This window comes from Pimephales promelas, chromosome 3 (genome assembly GCF_988280905.1).
Source record: "Pimephales promelas chromosome 3, fPimPro1.hap1.1, whole genome shotgun sequence".
Taxonomy (NCBI): Eukaryota; Metazoa; Chordata; class Actinopteri; order Cypriniformes; family Leuciscidae; genus Pimephales; species Pimephales promelas.
Genome location: NC_142771.1, coordinates 41,174,491 through 41,198,680, shown reverse-complemented (window position 1 = coordinate 41,198,680; position 24,190 = coordinate 41,174,491). Strand labels below are relative to the sequence as shown.

Here is a 24,190-nt window from a genome sequence, read left to right as displayed (position 1 = left end):
TGAAATCGGCTTTCAGGAGGAAAATGCAGCCTGACTAGAAAAAATTGAAAACAAATGTGCAGTCGAAAGCCCTAATGATGTGATTGGCTAAAAATAATCAAGGACTCCCACAGCGAGTCAATGAAAACAGCGCATTTTAGGAGACCCGCTCAGAGTGATTCGGGAAAATCCGGCACAGAGATTTGGAACACAATGGCGGCCACTATTTATTGATATGTCCACATACCTACTATATTAAACATATTAATACATTTGTAACACCACATTTCTCCCTTTGAGAGTTCTAATAACTCTCACAAAATACAAATTAAAAGTTCATTCTTGTAACTTGTGATCGTTACAGGCACATAAGGCATGCTCTGTGTTTGCTTTTCTGTAATTGCATGCTGACACAGAAACAAACATCCAGTTAGGGTCCATGAAGTTCTTACGGGTAGTCATTTGTTGAATGACAACACTTGATACTGTGGACACATAGTAGTACGCCAGTAGGGGAAACAACAACAGAATTTCTATTTCCTTTATACACAGCCAGGGTTTACCAAACCAGTTTCCGAACCATGAAGAATTATTTTCAGTCATCTTGTGTTGAAAGATCAAGAATGTCTTGTTGGATTTTGCATGGACAATCTTGATCATGATGATGGATGACTGAACGTTCCGTATGTGGGTCTCTGCATTGTGTTTTTTTTTTTTTTTTTTGGTGATAGTTGGCTCGGAAGTGGGTCTAGTTGTTTTCTTGTGGTTGTGTCTTCATACGCAGATGAGGAGGCCGGTGCATATTGGTGTCAAGCCATCAAAAGACAGGAGAGCAGTATTTGTTCAAACACTAGGGTTGTAACTTTTTTTCTGAGTCTGCTATTGTTCCTTCTTTCCCTATTTATTAATTTCTGTGACACCTAAAAAAACACTGAGGTGAGGATGGAATAATGAATGGGGAAGGCCTATGAAGGAGTCTTCCCGAAGCCTGTTGCATTAGGTTCTTGCTTGGGGCTCCTCAATGTTCTCAATGTCCTATCCTATCCCTTGATCTACATAACACAATCGTACCTTGACATCAAAGTTTCTTTCCCAAGTAGCTAAACTGTCCAAGTTGTTTTGCTTTTGCTAGAAGAAATTCTCTATGGCAAAAAAATTATGGCTTTTACATTGCTCTTGCGACTACTTGCTCCTAGTACTTTTCTACACTCATCTACAGACCAATTCTTGTCTGGATGAATCTCATATTTCTGTGTTAGTTCTTGTCTCACTTTTTCAGTGACTATTAGGTTCATCTGTTCTCCTAACAGTGTTCTAAATTTGCTATCTGACCACAAAGGAGTAGCAAGATCACCTTTTTCGGTTGTGGGGATTAGTCTAGCACTTTTCCTAAACTTTTTGTGGATTTCTTTGTTCCCACAAACAAACACTAAACTTATCTGATCAACAGAGGGTACACTTGTTAACACAAATCAATTATTGGTAACTTTCCTTGACAGAGCAAAGGATAACACAAATTAGTAGCACTTTACGCAAATTTTCCCTGCTTGAACAGAGGACAACCAAATCATTAGCACATGATGCTAATCTTCCCTGCCTGAAACAGAGGGTAACCAAAATAACTAGCCTGTAAGACTAATCTTCCCTGTCTGCACATATGAAAACAAGCTATTATTAAAATATTGTTTACCCTCTGACATCACGCCACTGCGTTGACATGGCACGAAATGCAAATGGAGGGCAGGAAGTGATTTGCTGTATTTAGGAAGCACTATAACAAACTCAAAATGCCTATGTTTTGAGTCATTTATGGTTACTTGAATCGATTAAACCACAAGGAGTTTTTATCGTGCACCACAAGTTGTTGTTCATAAGGGGGAAAATGCAAGAAATTGATCGAAAAACTCTTTATACATGACTATACATGACTTTCGACTCAAGTGGCGTGTTATCTCTACGCATTTTGAGTTCTACGCATCCCCCCCCCCCCCATAGGGTCACATAGGGTCAACTGATATAGGTTGATTTTGCCTGTGAATATTTTTTTTATTTACTGAAAGCTAAAGCTTGGTAATTAAGTTTATTAACCCTTTCACACGTAAGTTTAAAATATTCTAACTGACCCCCCCCAGCGTGAGTTTTTCAAGGCGACCGTTATTTAGAACTTGCCACTTTAATGTTTCCATGGTGACGCGTCTTTGCCTGTCACGTGACACAGCACAACCAAAACACAGCGCTGAATGAAGGATGATCTGTTTTTGTGTAATTTTTCCTCTTTTGTTAAAAATATTCATAAATGAATTAGTTATAACATGAAACTCTGATATTCCGATTGTCAAATATGTGCAAGTGGATGGGTTTGACATTGTTTAAACATCTTTATAACGATCGCGTTTAGTTTCATTTTCAGTTCAGAGAATCAGATCTGTTGGATTTACAACGTCAATTCCTCCACTTCTCACGAAATACATGATAGTAAGTGGCTGGTGAACTGGGAAAAGAATAGGGTCAAATGTAAAGCTACTTACACAATGTGTATCTGATATGAATAAAACGTGTTGTTGTCTTATTATAACTGAAAAGATTATTGCCGCTTCCATAGACATCAGTGTGTATTTTACAAGCTCAAAATCATTGTTTTGCTAGTACTTATGTGTATTTAAATGTCTGAAACCTAAAATAAACATTGAAAACACTCAATAGTTGTGTTATATGACAGCTCTGAGTGCGTCCGTCTCTGGCTTAGCGCCAGCCAGCGTGCGAGAGCAAGTTTGAATTTAGCAGTTGCTGACGTGAAGCACTGAACATTCTAATCACACCGGTGTGATCGTACGCTCCAGGGATCAGCCAAGAAGACTGATCACACTGGTACGTGCGAAAAAGTGTCGGTTTTGTAAACACTTGCCTAGTTTAGGTCATCTTTTCGCGGACCACTAGGGGGCGACGCGGACCACACTTTGAGAATTACTGGTCTACGCCATTAACATCCGAGTGATTCCGCGTGTCTGTACACGCCGTCAAATGTCCAGTCATAAATGCCATTAACCCCAGTGACGGTTAAGTTTAGGGACGGGGTTGAGGTAAGTCATATCTTTTTTTCCCTAGGATGGTAAGGGAACAGTCATAAATGCCATTAACCCCAGTGACGGTTAGGGACGGGGTTGAGGCAAGTCATATATTTATATAACATTAAGTCAACGGCGTTCATAAACACGCTGAAAAGCGATTATGCGTCTTGATAGCACGCCAAAAATGGAAATACGAATTGGCGTGTCATACACACGCTACTTCATGAGATCAGTCTGGGAAAAACAGCTTGCAAACCTGTCTGTGGTCGGGAGGAGTCGAATGGGAAAATGCGCATGTGTGTGTAACGTTAGTGATCACTTCGTCAAAGATGAGTTAATACAACTTAAGTGACCGTTTGTGTAACGTGTAAAGTTTTAGAATTTTGTAAAGTCAAAGTATGTCTGCAAGACGAGGTAGTTGCTGATATCTACCACCCTGATGCCAGGAAAATATTTCAATTCAGTTGAAAAATCGCTCCTCTTCATTACGTAAGGATCACGTCCAACATATGTTTGATTTTTTTGTTTATTTATTTCTCTTGTAATACCGTGTAAAGTAGTACAGTACAGACTTTCCTCCATCTCGTCCATTGCGCTTTTCACTCCCTGCCCTCCATCTGAATTCTGCGCATCATCATAATCACGTGACTGAAACCCAGCTATTCATGCTAAAATCTTCACTGACTGGACAAAGTATATATTTTCATCTCTAACAGAAAATCTTTATAAAGGATAAACTTAGTTAACCAAACTCTACAGCTGTCTGTTAACACTTCTCTGATGGCGCAGAGGCATAGCAAATTTGTACTGGTCGGTTCAGTGGTTCTTTGAATAGGGTGAAACTCAACAAATCGCTTGGTTGTATGGAAAAATTCCGTCTCAGTAAGAACTGTTCATTCTTTTTGAGATCTTTGTTTAACTCAATGTTTCAAGATTCAATCTGGAACTCAATCAGAAATGTTCATCCTTTGTTGAGATCTATGTTAAGGTCGAAGTTTCTGGAACTCAGTCAGAGCTCAGTCAGCTTTGTTGAGATCTTTGTTGAGGTCCAGTTCTGGATTCTGGTGAAGTTAATTCTATCCGGGTCACAGGCACCAAATTGTTGTGAACTTTTTCTTCTAACGTGTAGAAAAGTCAGAAGCGAAGACCAGGAGACGCTGAGGTATCTTTTCAAAGCACAAGTTCTTTATTTCATCACTGTAGCATCTCAATCTTGTCTAACTAAGGGAAACGTTCCCTTGCAATTTATACATTTACTGCAGAAGCGGGGCTTAATATTTTGATGGAGAAAACTCATGTCACAGCAAAATCTCCAGTGTTAAACCAGTGTCTCCAGTTGTCCACACTACAGGGTGTTAAAATTAACACTGAAGCAGTGTTAAAGTTAATTAGATAATTAAGTGATAATTGGCCATTAGTGGTGACACCTAATGTTAATAAGCAGAATCACTGAAGGAAAGAGAAACAAGAAGAACAAAAAAAAGAGAAACACAAGAACTACAACTGACTTTGAGCGATTACACATTATTGCACTTAATATTAACAAATTTGACTTTATTTCTGTCGTACATCTACAAAGGGTGTTGAGATTCAACAAAAATTTAGACGGTAATGTTTTATAGAATTTTTCATTTCAAGTCTCTATTATGGTGGTCAGTGTTTGCTTTAGTTGGGCTCTTAACCCTTTTTAATATTAGCTTAGATTTTCTCTGATGGTTTTCACATTGTGTTCAAAAAGCACATTTGTTACTGCAAAAGAAATCAAGATCTGCTCACAATATGTTTTGATGATGACATTATCATCATGTAGTGACCTGAGTCACTGATGTTATTCAGAGTCTAAATCTTTGTCTATATTCTTTGTCTGATGTTAGCACTGGTAATTGTAGCCCCGAGATTCTACATTTTGAGATCCAACAGCAATATAATAATAATAATAATAATAATAATAATTCGTTACATTTATATAGCGCTTTTCTGGACACTCAAAGCGCTTCACATAGAAGGGGGGATCTCCTCAACCACCACCAATGTGCAGCATCCACCTGGATGATGCGACGGCAGCCATATTGCGCCAGAACGCTCACCACACACCAGCTTACTGGTGGAGAGGAGACAGTGATGAAGCCAATTGGTGTATATGGGGATGATTAGGAGGCCATGATAGACAGAGGCTACTGGGCAAATTTGGCCAGGATGCCGGGGTTACACCCCTGCTCTTACGAAAGACATCCTGGGATTTTTTATGACCACAGAGAGTCAGGACCTCGGTTTAACGTCTCATCCGAAGGACGGTGTTCTTTTTGACAGCATAGTGTCCCCATCACTTTGCTGGGGCGTTAGGACCCACACGGACCACAGGGTGAGCACCCCCTGCTGGCCACACTAACACCTCTACCAGCAGCAACCTGGCTTTCTCAGAAGGTCTCCCATCCAGGTACTAATCAGGCTCAGCCCTGCTTAGCTTAAATGGGCAACCAGTCTTGGGTTACAGGGTGATATGGCTGCTGGCAACAATTTAGAAAATTATATAAACAATTTAGAAAATTCTGTGTGCACAGAAGGTCTTGTGTTTAGACCTACAGACATCAAGAATCAGCATATGCATCTCAACAATGGTGACAAACAAACTAGTGACAAAAAATCAACTCGGAACATCACAAAACAAGCTACTAAAGTTATAACAAAACAATAGCAAAATAAAAGCAAACAGAAAAAAACAATGAAAATTACAGGACAATTCAGCTGCATAATTTATCCATGCTGCAATACATGATGTGAGCCATGGATGTGTTTTGATTGGTGGCTCCCATCATGCACTGAAACATGAAGCATTTGTGTGATTGTCACCATTGTTGAGAATCATATGTAGATTGTTGACATCTGTGTGATTTTAAAACCTTCAGATTATCAAAGCACGGCTGAAATCAGCTACTGTAATGAATATGAATAAAATATTTGTATACTTATTTTATAATGTTGGTTCTAAACACAACCATCATTACCTGGGCTTCATTTCCCAAAAGCCCAAACTTGATCATAGAACAACTGCAACACTATCAAATCAGGCTTACAATGCTTTTGGCAAACTCAGTCGAGATCATAGTTTCTCTTGCCACAACAAATGTGCTTTATTCTCTCTTGCTGAGACAAAAGCTCACGAGAGTCCCCAAGAGTTTCAGTAATATGTTTCATTTAACATACAATAGAAAGAAATGGTCTGGCGGCTGCATAGAGAGAAACAGAACAGGACAGGAATCTCATGCTCAACAGCTGGAAGTGAAATTCAATCTACAGAACTTTCTCAGTTTATATACTATTAGAAGCTAAATTAAACATTTTAATAAATTTGAGCTGAGCTGAGGTAGAGGTAGTGCTGCGCGAATGTGCTACGGCGCTCTGCAATCAAATAATATTTTGAATAGGCTTAATTTTATTTTATTTTTTTAATTAAAAAACAATCGAAAATCAATGTGTGGCGGTCAGCGTTGATATTGTTGCGGGCCGCCACAAATAAATGAAGATATGGGAAATCCTGAGAGCTCTTGGAGTCTTAACTAACTAGCTGATGAGTTGAATTTGAAAATGTGCAGTGCTGTGGGTACTCCAGGAACAGGACTGACCAGAAACTGTCTCTGAGCCTAAGAGTCCGGGCTCAATGCTATGGTACTGTAACCATGATAAGAGCACTGAAGATGTTATGTGGCTTGGATGGCTTGAGACAGAATTTTGTCATAAGAACTAGGGATGTCCCGATCCGATCACATGATCGGAAATCGGGCCCGATCACGTGGTTTTAGACTCGATCGGAATCGGATGTTACCTCCTGATCAGGACTCGGATATACATATACCATATTTTCCGCACTGTATTATAAGGCGCACTTAAAAGCCTTTAATTTTCTCAACAAAAAAAAAAATGACAGTGCGCCTTATAATCCGGAGTGGCTTATATATGGATCAATAAACAAAGTTCCGTGTTATTAAATTCGCCCGTGATCGCGTTCGTGTGCATCTTATGCCCGCTTTGTCACACGGCCAGTTCAACCTCGTATAAATCAGGTTATGTGTGTCTCCCGCTCACGAGCACTCACTCACAGACACACGAACAGACACACTGTCCCCGTTGCTGCTCGCGCATCACAGAATTTTCATAAAGTGCTCCCTGTTCACAGCAACCGGGTCGTCTCATTCAAAACAGCCAGCTGTTGCTGTCCGGCGTGTCCGTTTTTATTTCGGCTCCCATGTTAACAGGTTAGAGCTTGCACACTGCCTGAGTGACACGCGCATATCAGGCGCACATGAGCCGCGCGGCAAACGCATGGATGCCAGAAATAGAACCGACGCCTATTTTTCACGCGACACACAAGCATTGGAAGTGTTTCCAGGTAAAATAGAATAGGAAAATATGTTTATATGTTATTTTGTACACGAATACATGATAAATTAAATGTTGATCGTTGAAGTCTAGGTTTTGACAAATTCTGATATAAATATAATTTAAAAATAAATATCAATTTTCAAATATTGCAATACAGATCTATACCTTTCAGTATCTGTCTGTACAGAACGAAATATTCTGTCGTCTATTTTGCTGTCAATCAATACTGCTGACAGTGTCTTTATCAGTATATTTGCTTAACATTTTAAAGTTGATGACAACAACATTACCATAGCAAACTGTGAGATATGTAAACTTGGGATCTCAAGAGGTGGAAAGAAAAAGGCAACATTTAACACAACAAACCTGATACAGTTTTAAGAGGAGAGAAAAATGCCCCTTGATTGTGAGATGGGTCGCAGGACATCACAGCCAAGATAGCACAAATGATCGCAATGAGTGCTATTTGTTTTTATATTAGACTTTATATATATATATATATATATATATATATATATACATTTGCACTACAAGTCCAAAAGTATATATATATATATATATATATATACTGTGTATATATATATATATATATATATATATATATATATATATATTTGCACAAGTCCAAAAGTGAAGAATTTATGTTTATTACCTGATTGTTCAAGCTACCTCAAGAAGTGCTCTGTTTGTTACTGTCAGGGTGTGGTGCTGGTAGAGGAACCAGAGGACTCCAGGGTAGCAATAAAGATTACTTTTAATATAAAAGACAGGCAGGAAGACAGGAACAACACAGGCTAACATTAGACAACGACCGACAAAGACTGAATGGAACAGAGGGAACTAAATACATGGAAGAATCAAACATAATGAGGTGGAAAACAGGTGAAACAGATGAAACAAGACGCTGAACGGGAGGCTGATGAGGGAGTGAGTTCAGGTGTGCAGACGAGAGGATCATGGGAAGTGTAGTGAAGGAGACGCAGACAGAATGGTGCAGACGAGACTGTGACATTAACAGAGTTAAATTATTTATTATTATTTTTTATTATTTCTCTCCCGTGATTCCGTAGTCCTAACATGGCCGTAGGTTATATGGAACCGTGGGTGCTGAACGAAAATTGCCTTCACATACGAACTCCACGATCTTTCTCCACTGTTTCTTGTCCTGAGCCGCGTTCTTGTTGGCATAATCGGGTGAAATACCGTACGCTGCTAAATCCATCTCCTTGTTTGGTCCATGTCTTTTTCGGTGCATTTCTTAAAAATTTCTCAGATTGGTTAGTTTGGCCCGGTGTGTTGTGATTGGCTAAACTGTCGCTTACGTTGTCCGGAAGGTTTAACGCCCATTACCTTTACAGGCGAAATGTGCATGTCATGAGCTGAATTCAGGAAAATTCAAAAATTCAGGTCCATAATGTTTGTACGCGTTTGTCGTAGACACAAAATAGGGTAACACTTTATTTGAAGGGGTGTGCATAAGGCTTAAACATGACATAACACCTGTCATGAACATGAAGGAGTCTTTATGAATGTTTATGACTGTTGTCATTAAGTGTCATTCGGTAAATTATGACACTTTTAATAGAACGTTGACATTGTTAATGTCAAGTTGTCATAACAAAGACATTTTAAACAAAGACAAAAAAGTCTTTGTCATGACAACTTGACATTAACCAAGACAAAAATGTCTTGATTATGACAACTTGACATTAACAAAGACAGAAATGTCTTTGTTATGACAACTTGACATTAATCAAGAAATCATAACTAGTCCAATGTGTTCCACTTTACTTGAGGTAAAGGGAAATATTAATGACACTGTTGTTAAAGCATTTGACAGTGTAATGACCCTTAATGACATCTTTATAACTAGTACAATGTGTTCCACTTTATTTGAGGACAAGTAAAATATTCATGTCATAGTTATAATGGTGTCATTACAACCAAAGTTAAAACCAACCATAACAGATGATAGGGTAATGCAATGTTAACACATTACAGGTTAACAGGTTATGATTTCTTGGTTATGTCAAGTTGTCATAACAAAGACATTTTTGTCTTTGTTAATGTCAAGTTGTCATAACAAAAACATTTTAAACAATGTCAACTTTGCATTTAAAGTGTCATAATTTACCAAATGACACTAAATGACAACAGTCATAAACATTCATAAAGACTCCTTCATGTTCATGACAGGTGTTATGTCATGTTTATGGCAGTGTCATGTCAGTCTTATGCACACCCCTTCAAATAAAGTGTTACCCAAAATAGCATAGGCTAACTAGTAGTGCCTATAAAGCCAGCGCTGGCATTTGAAAAAAAAAATAAAACACAAGGCTACGTCTGGAATTATACATGCAAATACATTTAAAATAATGAAGTCTTAGCCTACTTACAGGTTGTGGCCCAACAACTGCTGCCTCTGGTTTTAAAGTCGGAACTGCTTCATGTTTTAGTAACAGTTTCTTGTTGAATCCGGTGTTGAACTCGTGGAGATTCTGGAAGCTGTCTTCCGTAAAATGCGCAGCACAGAGAGCTAGATTACGATCGCCATGTTCAGGAACATTATCAAACATAAATTGTATCCATTGTTGAGGAAGTATTGCGTCCATTGGAAGCCCGAACACAGAAGACCTGACAGCTGCGTGAACAACACACTCAACGAGTCGACTGCCTGAGAAATATGCACATGCCATTTTCTGCATATTCTGAGGGAGGTGTTGATGCAAATGTGTGGGTTAGTGACGTACCATAACCCAGCTGTAGTCCCAATCGAGTCGTTTTTTTAGGCAATATACTTCCTGATTTTTAAAAGACGATATCTCTGCTTACACTGAACTTTCAGCGCTGCAACTTTGCAGATACTTTTCATGCACCAACAGCAAAATTACACACTATTTAAAATAAAAAGGGAAATCTCAGTCAAGTGGAACTCCTCCTTGAACTTGAACATGATTGGTAGACCCCTCATAGTAGGCGTATGATCTTTGGAGGGTACCCTTCCACTCGTAGTGTGTTCCATAAGGCTGGGCGGTGCACGTTGTCGAATGCTGCAGAGAAATCAATGAAAACCATCACTGTTCTTTTGCCACATCGCATCCTTTCTTCGAGGAGTTGGCGAAGGGAGAAGATCTGATCGCAACAGCTGCGATCAGACCGGAATCCCGCTTGTTCTTCTCTAGCCGCTTCCTCACGGCGTCCTACGGTAAATGATCTTCATGAATACCTTGCCAATGATCGACAGGAGACTAATGCCACGATAGTTTTTACACTCAGACTTGTCCCCTTTCTTGGAAATCTGGATGATGGTCACCCGTTTCCAGGCAGTAGGAATAACTTCAGTCCTCCATATCTGTCCTAGCAACATATGTAGGCGGCCTTCCAGAACTTCTCCTCCATGCTGCAAGGCCTCTGCCACTACGCCATCAACTCCAGGAGCCTTGTTGTTCTTTAATGATTTAATGGCAACTCATAGTTCAGGTAAAGAAGGTTCCAAGTCATCCACATACAGTGGTGTGAATAAGTGTTGGAACCCATGCTAAAGTTGCCTAAAAAGAGGAATAAAAAAATCATCTTTTGGATATTGATCTTAATGCCTTAATTAGAAAAATGAGGAAAACTCCAACCTTTAAGGACACCAATTTTTTTTGTGAATGAATAATGTATCATAAATAAATAAATGTTTTTCCTTAAAATACAGGGTGCATAAGTCAGGGCACCCCTATGTTAAAATCCCATAGAGTCAGGCAGATTGTTATTTTTAAAAGCCAGTTATTTCATGGATCCAGGATAATATGCATCCTGATAAAGTTCCCTTGGCTTTTGGAATTAAAATATCCCCAAATTATCACACACCTTCCACTACACCTAGAGATTGGCATGGGGTACTTTCCATAAGATCATCTTTCAATGCAAATCAAACCAGCTATCAGGCTAACTGAAGTAAAACCATGCCAATCTCTAGGTGTGGTGGAACACAACATTTTTCACATTCCCAGAACCAACACTGAATATTTAGAGAACATTCTTATAACAAAATTCTGTTAGCTGGGAAGGTCCAGAACTATCTGTTTTATAACTAAGTTTTGACATATACGAAGGCTTTTCACACTTGAAATGGTTAACCCTCTGTCATTGTAAACGTTCACACTGATCATACTTTACCCAGGGTTAGCAATTAATCCTGGGTATTTATGAACTGATGTTTCATGCTGTATGTTCCTAAACCCTGGGTTAACATACTTATTTGCATATTTGCTGTGTTATTGTCATTGATTGGATGAATGCTACGTGTTTACATCAACACTTTTGCATTGCGCGTCCTCATATTATATATTGCCACATGCTATCAAGATTTTTTTATATGGACTTTTTGGACTGTAAAGTTAAGGATGAATAGGTCACTTCTTTACCCCAATTGGTGAGTTTTATTTTTTTGCCATTTGAAATCTTTCCCATCAAACGTAGAAACAACTGTTTATACAATTTCTGTGACTGTCCAAAGCATGTGAACACGAGGCACTTGATTGGTTGTCCATTGCTAAGCATCTAGCCGTAACATTCTAACACTATTGTTTCACTCTTTGCAAGTTTGGCACTGCAAAGCAGGGTGAACAGCACACAATGACTCTAACCCTTGTCCGGACCAGAGTGTCATTACTCCATGTAAGAAGTGGTGCTAATTCCACTTCTAACTTACAAATGTGAAATGCTTTTTTTCCCCAGGGCTAAAAGCAGGGTTTAGAACCTCTATAATCAGAGGTGAATTGCAGCATTGGAACAATGTGTACTGTGAAAATTGGAATACAAATAAAATTGAAAAATACATTGCAGAGATCCGGGCTGATTCAAGGTCCCTTCCTGATTCTGTTCCCTTCTCTTCCATCTTTGTGTCGCAGTACTATCAATAAATAAGGCAAAAAGTACAACAAAACTAAAAAAATCATTTCAAATGATACTATTCAGAAAATAAGACTTTTTTTCACTAATGGATTGTATAAACAAAGAAATAAAACATTATACATTATAATGTTAATGAAATATGAAGTCATATCTATTTTAATTGGTGAATCTTGCTTCCAAAAGAGCAGAATGTCATTCAGCATGATCTATTATGTTGAAGTTGGTTAACCAAGGAAGTAGTGAGATCTGGTGGTAACCTTTTAATTAGAGTCCTCTCTTTTTTTAGATTAACAGACTGTAATCTCAGTGATCAGCACTGTGAAGTTGTGGCTTCAGTTCTACAATCATCAAACTCTCTGAGAGAACTGGACCTGAGTAACAATGACCTGCAGGATTCAGGAGTGAAGCTGCTCTCTACTGGATTAAAGAGTCCAAACTGTCAACTCAACAAATTGAGGTATTTAAGGGTCTTTACATATTCTGTTCTATTATTTTATGCAATTGACTTAAAAGGATAATTCACCCAAAAATTGAGTCATTATTTACCAGTCCTGTTAATGCCCTTCTTTTTTGGACTATAGAAGGAATTTGTTTTTAAAAAATTCCTGCTCACACCCATTCACAAAATGGAAGTGAATGGCAACCAGCATCAAACTAAAAAAAGAGGCAAAAGTATCACGAATGGTCTCATGCGACACGTGCCATATGTTCCAAGTGTTCCAAAATGTAGTTTTTTACCTAACAAAAGTGTGACTGCACTCATGAGACTCGATTAGTGCTGCCGTTTATTCCGACTCGCCAAAAACAGCAGACAAGTGAGAAATCAAGAGATATGTATATATATATATATATATATATATATATATATATATATACAGTGGCGCCTCCAGAAATTTTTCATAGGGGTGGCCAGATGGGGCCAGTTAAAATCTTGGGGTGGCACACCAAAACTACAGTATAAACCATAATTTCAGAATTGTATTCTACTGTTGTAGTAAACCAGCCAGAAAACTATCAGAAAGACTTAAGGAAACTCCTACTGATATACTTTGGTTTACTGTGTAATATTTAATGTTACTAATGATATTAGTAGGGCCCAACTAATATGTATTATATTGTATATAATGATATATATTATATGATATATATAAGGGCCCTTGCCCCACAGCAAATTTCCAGATACTTACATAATTGTGATGAATTTAATCATTTTTAAGTTATTATTTTGCAGTGTAAGATACAGTTAACACCTTTAAATATTACATAAATGTATTATGAATTTTTAATAAACTTAATGAGTGTATAATGAGTGTATATATCAGCAGCAAAAAGTAATTCTTGAAAAAATCTGCACAGTAATTTTATAAAATCTAAATATGTTAATAAAAACAAATTACTATTAGTTCTCTTTTAAAATTCAATCAGGCATTCATGTCACAATTTTATATTTATATATTAATGTTAAGAATTCAGAAGTGCATATATAGCCTAAACTACAAATAAATAATATACAATTAAATTATGCTTATTTAAAATGTATTGAGCAGGCTAGGTATAACAAAATATATTGGCTTTTAATAAAATTTCAGTGCGCAAACCCATGATAACATGAAAAACAGAGCGGGTGCAGAATGATGTGCTCAAAGCAACATGGAGTCACAGTGTGCAGCAGCACTGCGCTGCATAAGTGCGCATTTAAAAGCTCATGTCACAAATCGAAGAAATGTTGAGCGCACAAATCTTAGTGCGATTTGTTCCTTTGTTTCACAGTTATTTTGTGTTTGATGCCGATTCATAATCCGTGTGATATGTGTGATCTAACAGTAACAAGCACACGGTAGTGAGTCGTTTAAAAACAGCAACAAACTCCAAGAAAATAAAGTAATTTTATGCGAATACACAGCCTTTTATCTACAGATCATGCATTTATAATGTGAATATATCATATTGGAGAGAGTTTTACCGTGCATCCAAGAGGCGCGCGTGCTGTTTGAATATGAATGGAGAATGATTGACAGCCGCAGAGGAGGGAAAACGAGTTTCCGTATACTTTAATGATGTAAATATACTTCTGTCCCTCACATTAAGCTATGGAATGACTTCAGATGACTTTGTCACCCAAACTGACGTGAAAAAAGCGGGAGGCGCCGAAAAGCGCGCTGTTTGCATCCCTGCCTGTCCAAACGTGGCAAAAACACATCAAAAAGCTGCTGTAACAGTATACCATTTGGCACTTAAAAAGCACGTCATGACACATAATTCCCCGTCTTCTTTTACTTAAGAATATTTTTGACTTATTTATAAAATGCATAACTGATGCTACAAAAATTAATACTGGCCATTGGGGTGGCCAATGGGGTGGCCAGGAGTCGGCCAGGGGTGGCCATGGCCACCCCTGGCCACCCCCTGGTGGCGCCATTGTATATATATAGTATATATATATATATAAAACTTAATTGGGGTTGGAACGACGGTGATTGTTTCTTCTATCTATTTGCTGCACGTTGAAGCTGGACGTGTGTTTGGTTCACTGCTCCGTCTTCACTGCTTGGTCTTGCTCCGTAGGAGCCATTCATTAATGGCCAGTACCTCAGAGATTTCCTTTGACCAGGTAAATAAAGTTGGTTAAAAAAATCCCAGGACACATTGTAAAGGAGTAATGCCAGTGGAGGGTTTCTGAAGGGAATTTTGTGCATATTCAGCCCAGCTTAAGAAGCTTCTCCAGTCCGACTGATTCTGCTGTCAGTACATTCTAAGAAACCTTGTGAGGTCTGGGTTTTGGCTTTCACTTTGACCATTCAATTGTGAGTGATATCCTGAAGTGAGGCTTATATTTAAATTGAATTGGTGGAAGGCCTTCCAGACCCGAGATGTGAACTGGTAACCCCAGTCTGAGACAATATCGTCTCGGTTACGGATGTAACCCTCGTTCCCTGAGTAGGGAACGGAGACGTTACGTCGGAATGACGGAGAATTGGGGTTTCACATAGAAAGCCAATCCACTTCGAGTATTTAAAAACGAGCCAATGGCATGAAAATGCCTTGGGTCTGCGGAATTTGCATAGCGTATCTCCGCCCCACCTCATGGGTATAAAAGGAGGAAGCGGATGCAACTGCAGTATGTCTTCGCTGAGGAGCCGAGACTGAACTCAGGCGTCTACCCAGCGGTACAGCGGAAGTGGCAGGGAGACGTAACGTCTCCGTTCCCTACTCAGGGAACGAGGGTTACATCGGTAACCGAGACGTTCCCTTTCGTAGTCACTCCGAGTTACATCGGAATGACGGAGAATGGGGGTCCGTGCCATCACACCACCTTCACAGCTGTCTTCCAGTGCCCTGCGAAAGTCTGGACTCCTAACAACTTAGCTTATGAACCAGGAGTCCTACTTTAACACAGGAGTACCAAGGTACACAGGGGAGCATATCCCGGGAGGAATATGCCGCAGTACGCCTACCATAGGGAGGACTTAAGAATACACATATGGCCCAAGGGATCTTCATATGGGGGAACACTGGAGTCACCAACCTAAGGGTGGCTAGAAGCTTAACTCCAGGAATGGCAGATGGCTTGCCAAGGGAAGACACATGCTCAGAGAGGCTTACAGTGGAGAATACACATGTGACCGGGGGAACTGTACACATGGAGGCACCTAGCCGGCGTCCAGAGCAATGCACCGGCGCCGGCATCAGAAGTGCTGGAGGACTCAGGGCTTCAACGGAAGACTCAACTGAGGAATATCGCACTTATCCAGTCCGAGGAGTGGAATGGCGAGCAAGCAAAGACACCTGAGCGGGTCCAGTACTGGCGGAAGCGAGTACACGAGAGGGCACAGGCTCCACTCGAAGATTATAGAATCTCGCAAATGTGTTCACCCCTAGCCTGCAGCTCCGCATATGTCTGTTAGTGAGGTGCCATGCGCTAAAGCCCAAGAGGAAGCCACACTCCGAGTGGAGTGGGCCGTCACACCAAGGGGGCACGGTCGACCTTGCTGCTGGTAAGCCAAAGCAATGGTGTCCACTATCCAGTGAGACAGCCGCTGCTTTGAGAGAGCCCTTCCCTTCTGGCTCCCCCCATAACAGACAAAGAGCTGGTCTGAGGTCCTGAAACATGGCGTTCTGTCGATGTAGGCATGGAGCGCACGTACCAAACAGAGCAGTGCCAAGGCTGGGTCTGCCTCCTCTAGGGGCAGCGCTTGCAGGTTCACCACCTGGTCCCGGAAGGGAGTGGTAGGAACCTTGGGCACATATCCAGGCCGGGGTCTCAAAATCACGTGAGAGTAGGCCGGCCCGAATTCCAGGCACGCTTCGTCAACGGAGAATGCGTGCAGGTCCCCTACCCTCTTGATAGAGGCCAATGCAACCAGGAGTGCTGTCTTCATGGACAGAAACTTAATCTCTACCGATTGCAAAGGCTCAAAGGGAGCCTCTGCAGAGCACTTAAAACTACTGAGAGGTCCCAAGAGGGCAGGAGGGGAGGAATCCTCCTCGCCCCCTTTAGGAACTTGATGACCAGGTCGTGCTTCCCCAAAGACTTACCTTCAACTGCTTCATGAGACACGGAAAAGGCCGCGGCGTAAACTTTTAGGGTGGAGGACGACCGCCTACACTCCAGCCCTTCCTGCAGGAAGGAAAGCACGACACTGATCGGGCATCTCCAGGGGTCTTCTCCGCAAGAAGAGCACCAGTTGACGAAGAGGTTCCACTTCAACGCATAGAGGTGTTTAGTGGACGACGCTCTAGCGGAAGTGATGGTAGCCACCACCGCAGGTGGCAGAGTACTCAAACCTGCCTCGTCCCGTCCAGGAGCCACACGTGTAGCCTCCAGAGCTCGGGACGAGGGTACCAGAGGGTGCCCCTTCTCTGAGAGAGTAGGTCTTTCCTCAGAGGAATAGGCCAAGGAGGTGCTGTCGCGAGGAGCATCAGTTCGGAGAACCAAGTCTTGGTGGGCCAATGGGCTTTATGCCCAGCTGCGCTACTTCCTGAACTTCAGCCAGCTTCTTGTTTCCTGTCTGCCATTATTGGACAAATTGATTAATTCAGGTGTGCTTGACCTCAGTAGTCATGGCAACAATAATCAGACACACCTGAATTAATCAATTTGGCCAATAATGGCAGACAGGAAACAAGAAGCTGGCTGAAGTTCAGGAAGTAGTGCAGCTGGGCATAAAGCCAATAGGACCTGCTCCTCGTCCTCCTTGATCTTGCACAAAGTCCGTGCAAGAAGGCTCACTGGGGGAAACGCATACTTGCGTGGACCCCGCGGCCAGCTGTACGCCAGGGCGTCTGTGCCGAGCGTGCCCTCGGACAGGGAGTAAAACAGGGCGCAGTGGGATGAGTCCCGGGAGGCGAACAGGTCTATCTGTGCCTCCCTGAACTGGTCCCAAATCAGCTGGACCGACTGGGGATGGAGTCGCCATTCGCCGGAGATTGGACGGATCCGTGACAGCTCGTCGGCTGCCAGGTTCCAGTCTCCTGGAATGTAAACAGCACGAAGGGACCTCAGGTGCTTCTGACTCCATAATAGGAGGTGGCGTGCGAGCTGCGACATCCGACGTGAGCGTAGACCACCCTGGTGGTTGATATACGCTACCATAGCGGTATTGTCCGAACGAACAAGTACGTGTTGACCCCAGAGCAGTGCTCGAAAGCAGGCGTACTGCCAGCAGCTCCAGGCAATTGATGTGCATGAGGCGCTGGGGTCCTGTCCAGGAACCCACGGCTGCATGCCCATTGCACATGGCTCCCCAACCCGTGGTAGAGGCATCTGTGGAGACAACGACATGCCTGAAAACTAGCAAAAGAGGGACCCTGGCCCGTAAAAAGCTGAGGTTTGACCACGGGAAGAAGGTCTGATGGCAGGTTGGAGTCACTGGGACTCTGAGCGAGCCGTGATGCCATGCCCACCTCGGGACTCGATCGCGAAGCCATAGCTGAAGCGGTCTCATATGAAGCAGTCCCAGCAGCGTCGCCGCGGCTGTGGATGCCATATGCCCCAGGAGCCTCTGAAAAAGTTTCAGTGGGACCGCACTCTTGCCCTCTAACTGTCGAAGACAACTCAGCAGTGAGTGAGCGCGCTCGCTCGTAAGCTGCGCGGACATGGTGACCGAGTCTATCTCCATACCGAGAAAAGAGATCCTCTGCACGGGGCAAAGTTTGCTCTTCTCCCGATTGACCCGAAGGCCCAGACGGGCTAGGTGCCGGAGCACAAGGTGAAGCACCAGGTCTCTGTGTTTGCAAACCTGTTCTCGAGAGTGTGCCAGGATCAGCCAATCGTCGAGATAATTCAGAATGCGAACCCCGTGTTCGGGAAGGGGAACAAGGGCTGCCTCGACGATCTTCGTAAAGACGCGAGGCGACAGAGCTAACCCGAATGGGAGAACCGTGTACTGATATGCCTGTCCCTCGAAAGCAAACCGAAGAAACGGTCTGTGTCGAGGCAAGATGGAGACATGAAAGTACGCGTCCTTCAGGTCTATCGCTGCAAACCAATCCTGAGGCCGGACGCACTCGAAAATGCGTTTGGCTGTGAGCATTTTGAACGGCAATCGATGAAGAGTCTGGACTCCCCCTCGAGAGAATAAAAAGGCTCTCCTGAGAATTAACATTTGAACCCTCACTTGCAAAATTATGTAACCGCAACATCCCAGACACAGCACACACTGCAGCTTACACCTCACTTTGACAATCTCCCCCTTCTCCCCCCTTTTCCTTACCTGAAACTCACTGAAAACCCATGAAATGTTAAAGGTGCCCTAGCAGTGATGTTTTCGTCAGTGATGACGATAAGGAAATGGTTTCGTTAACGCACCGTTTTTTTATGACTTTAACGCGACGATGACTAGCTAAAAATAGCTCTGAGGTGACTAAAACATGACGAGACGTTTTCGAGTTTTCGTTGACGAGACGGAACGAAAATGATTATAAGTCTGATGTTCACAATGCATGTAACTTATGCCTGTTTTGCGTGAAATCGGTCTGTATGGAGCTAAAAATAAGTATCAGTAATGCTGCTGTTTCCTATCGCGTGCGCCCAGCACCGGCCGCCACGCGCGCACCAGATTCCACACAACAACACAGGGTTTAATGGTAGTTTTTGTACCAAGTCAAGTCAATAGTGTCGGACAAAAACTAGGATAAAACCTGTTGGAAAGCATATTTTGCAGCGATGTTTGTGTGAGCATATCAGTGAACATCCCTGACCACTCTGTGAGTTTGACGTCTTTGTAAACGAATGTTTAATGCGTTTTATGAATGATTGTGTGGGTGCTAACACACAAACGTAAAATTCTCGGGACAACAGCATTTGTCCAAATTTCAATCTTAACCGTTCTATTTCATCAGAAACGATCTTAAGACAGGGCTTTAAGTGTAAAATACCGAACTAACCAAGACCAAATACAGTGTTTATTCAGGGATTGACTTCATTTTTATGTTCAACACACTCCAAGTGTCATGTTTGTTTCATACTTTAGCCTATATTCAAGTATGCATTCTTTGTTCAATGCACCTCAGTATTAGATGTTTATTTTATTATTTTGTTTCAGAATGTTTGCAACTTTGCACTTTGCAGTTTGCACAAGTTAAAGATAGACTGGGTTGTATACGTAATGTTTGTGTTTAAAAATAATATGCATCTTATTGTTGCATACTACGTTGTTCATTGCACTTTAGCAATTTCTCAAATAAAGCCACAATTGTCAAAGTAAGAATGTTTTTATTCTTGGCTTTTTTTGGAGTAAAACAGTGATTCCACTGTTACCACTTTTACAATGTTCTAGTAGCTCAACGTTTTTGCTGTTTAAACTTTAAACCATTCCTTTATTCCTTTATTACTGTTATAACTGGTGAAAATAGCTTTTAATATTCAGGGGTAAAACTATACCTTGAAATGTGGGGATAAAAGGTTTCTGCCCAATGTGACAATGAAGTACAGCTTGGCAATGGCAGCACTGCATCTCAATCAATGAGAAAATCTAGTTTATTATGCAAAGGTTGTAAGGTTAGCTTGTTTTATGAATTGCAACACTTGCTAAATCTGTCAAACCTAAGCCAATTTCCACTACTTTTTAAACTAAATTAATTCGTTAAAGACTACTTTTTTTTTTTTTACTAAAATTGATTAAACTTGACTAAAACCTTTTGGTGTTTTCGTCGACTAAAACTTGACTAAAACCTTTTGTGTTTTCGTCGACTAAAACTTGACTAAAACTATTAAGTTTATAAGTGACTAAAATGTGACTAAAACTTAAGCATTTTCATCCAAAAGACTAAGACTAAAACTAAAAGGGCTGCCAAAAACAACACTGTGCCCTAGAATGTGAAATTGAATTTATGTTGGCATAGTTAAATAACAAGAGTTCAGTACATGGACATGACATACAGTGAGTCTCAATCACCATTGTTTTCTCCTTCTTACTTAAATCTCGTTTTTGAAAAACACCCCTGAAAAACAGGTGAATCTCCACATAATTCTGACTGTGCTCATGCTCATGCTCATCACAGCAACACTTTATGTGATGGGAATAGTTTTAAATACTTCAAAAACATCTCACGATTTGTTAATCTCGATAGCTGTTATAGTAAAAACCTATAATAGCTGTAGTAAAATTATTCGAGAGAGTTTCACATGTAATACATAGCTATTTCATATCCAAGCATGTCAGCCAATAACAGCAGAGGCCGGTTACACACAGCAGACACGCCCCTTCAAACAGAGCGTTCAAATCAGAGGCTAAAATCAGGCTAGGAAAAATGCCTTTTATTTCTAAAATATGACTATGTTGGATCTAAAAAACATACTAGCATTATAAGGGCAACCCAGAAAAGATTATAAAATAATTTAAAAAACCATTCTAGGGCACCTTTAAGTGTGTACAAAAAAAGTAACTATACATGTTTGGTATATGTAGAATATTGGGGTGTCGCATCTATTCTTAGATGTATGGGAGCAGTAAATGAGAGCACGAGGTTAGGGGGCGGAGTTTAGTTAGTATGTTCAGAGACTTACTGGAAGATGGCATTAAAGTGAGTTTGTCAAAGTTACCAACAACTCCTCTGTTTTGTACGCATCTACATGGTGTCAGAAGTGAGAGTGCTGAGAAATCATGGCTCAAAGTCTCCGGCGCATAGAACCGCTCATATTTGATGACGACATCGCTAACAACTGGCTGAAATTCAAGAGAGAATGGGATGTGTACAGCAAAGCAGGACTGGTGGACAAATCAAAAATGGTGCAAGCTCACACTCTCCTCAACTTTGCCGGTTCAGATGCACTAGATAAATATGAGTCATTTCACTTTCAAGAGGGTGAGGACAAAGAGGATCCTGGTGTGTTAATAAAAAAATTTAATGAGATATGCCTGCCAGAACGGAACGTGATAATGGACAGACACGCTTTCAAAATCACAATGCAAAAACCTGACGAAGGAATTCAGACCTAGTTTGGAGTTTGGAGAGCTAACTGATGAACTAGTACGTGGCCGAATTGTCTGTGGCATACATAATGATGCAGTTCGTTCTCAACTGTTAAGGGAAAAAGACTTGACATTGCAATCAGCAATCAGGATTTGCATGCTGTTTGAGCGTTCTGAAAAGGGTACCAAGGAGCTTAAAAGGGAGGCTGAAGTGTTTGCAGAGCAGCACAACAAAAGGCGATGTAACAACTGTGGGAGTGAGCATGATTTTGAGCGCAACAAATGCCCAGCTTTCAATAAACGCTGTCACTCATGCAACAAATGGAACCACTTTGCCAAGTGTTGTAGATCAAAGCCTCGATACACAGGTGGGAGGATGGCGCCATCTAGTGAAAAAAAAACTACACAGAGTAAATGCAGTGGAAGGTGAACTCCACCAAGATGATTTTCTTTGTGAAAGCGTGGACCTGTTTGCAAACAAAGGAGAAATATTCACCTCTCTCACAACAAATTGTAACAATCAGATTAAGCTGAAAATAGACACTGGGGCTAAATGCAATGTTATGTCTTTATCTACATTACAGCACGTTGACTCAAGTGCCCAGATTGATCAGTCACACAGAGTGAATCTGATAGCTTACGGCGGTCACACAATTCAGACACTGGGCACTGTGACCCTTGTTCTCTCAGGGGGGAAATTGCAATTCCACATAGTAGATAGAAATGTTAAGAACCTATTAGGCTTACCAGACAGCATGAGGTTAAATCTCATACAACTTAGCCCAGAAGTACATGCTATACAACAACAGGCTCCCGAGATGGACGAATATGAGGACTTGTTTCGTACTGACACTGTTGGCAAGCTCCCAGTCATATATCACATGTGCCTGGATGAGTCGGTGCATCCGACTGTATGTGCGCCCAGAAGGATCCCACTGGCCATGAAAGACAAAGTTGCACAAGAGCTGGAAAGAATGACGAAAAAGGGCATTATTGTGCCGGTGGAGGAGGCTACTCTTTGGGTGTCTGCCATGGCAGCTGCTGTCAAAAAGGATGGCTCGGTACGCATATGCATAGACCCTGTACATCTTAATACAGCTCTCCTGAGGCCATATCACCCATTAAAGACTGTAGAGCAAGTAATCGCTGATATGCCACAGGCAGTAGCGGAGTGGCAATTGGGAGAGTCGGGAGTTTTCCCGGTGGGCCGGTAGTGTTTCGAGGCCGCGAGGACCGGTCTGATAAAATGTATTTATTGGATGTTCGCCATGTGCACTTGGGGCCCAAGCTAAGGGAAGAAAACATTTTTTTTTTTTTTTACATTTTCTATAACGGAACATATATTTGCACTAAGTGCCTGTCTTTACAGCAAAAAGACGCTTGTCTTGAAACAGCTTCAGTGGCGTAGGTCGTAGGGCGTGATGTGCTTGAATGCAGCTTTTGATGCACTGAACGCAAGTTCGAATCCACCTTTTACCGAACTCTCTCTTCTCCCTTTTCCCAACACATATGTAAAGATGTAAAATATAAAACCTAACATTAAGATCTCTAGCGTTATATTTTGCCAACGAACTAAAATTGAAACCATGATATGGCGTTGCGCCATTATAATAACTGACATTAGAATAGCATCCAGTTTGTGCTGCGTGATTACTTTGCTCACGCGATCATCATGGTGTTTTCTCCTAAATAAAAGCTCAAGGGTTTATTTCTTGCAAGTGAAGAAATTAGGACAAAAGTATTTTAATTTTCCTATATTATAGTGTAATGTAGGTTAAAATATACTTTTGAAATACTCATTTTCATTTACATAGTACATTTATAGGCTAAATGGATTTTACAGTAAGTCATAGGAATAATTATAAATCATTATTACATTATTATAATAAATGTTTGGCATCCTAAAACACCATTGATAATGTAATGTGTAGACTGAGACTCTCATAACTAAAAAGATGTTTGAGCCCTCTTTATTGTACTGGTACAAATTAATACTTTTTCTTTGTTCAACAAGCAGTTCATGGGTTGAAGCTCTTAATTGTGATCTCTCAGAGAGCACGAGATGATGTATTTAACCTTAAAATGTCCAAAATTTTCTTACGGGGGAGCATGCCCCTGAACCCCCCTAGAAGCACAGAGTCCACCCAACATAGTTTTAGAAATTACTATGGAACAGAACAACCATTTATGAACTTTACTCCAGCATAGTACAACAAAATTCCTTTTAAATCAGTAAAACTGTAATGCTATCGGCTATTAAAATCGTGCCGGCAACGAGGGCCGGTGGTCTACGAAATTTCCCGGTTGATTTTTTGGTCCCACTCCGCCCCTGGCCACAGGCAAAGATTTTCAGCATTCTGGATGCAAGGTATGGATTTTGGCAGATCCCTTTGGATGAGGAATCATAGAAACTCACAACTTTCATGACCCCATTTAGGAGGATTTCTA

The 24,190-nt window shown here is 41.1% G+C and overlaps 1 protein-coding gene across 1 annotated transcript in view; it reads left to right on the top strand.

Annotated features, from left to right (window-relative positions):
- The window catches only part of LOC120485521 (NACHT, LRR and PYD domains-containing protein 3), a 70,880-nt gene that overhangs the window by 16,452 nt on the left and 30,238 nt on the right, over nucleotides 1–24,190 (top strand). The window contains exon 4 of the mRNA XM_089128895.1: nucleotides 12,616–12,786. Coding sequence (XP_088985021.1) covers nucleotides 12,616–12,786 — 171 coding nt within the window. The remainder of the gene's footprint in view (nucleotides 1–12,615; nucleotides 12,787–24,190) is intronic.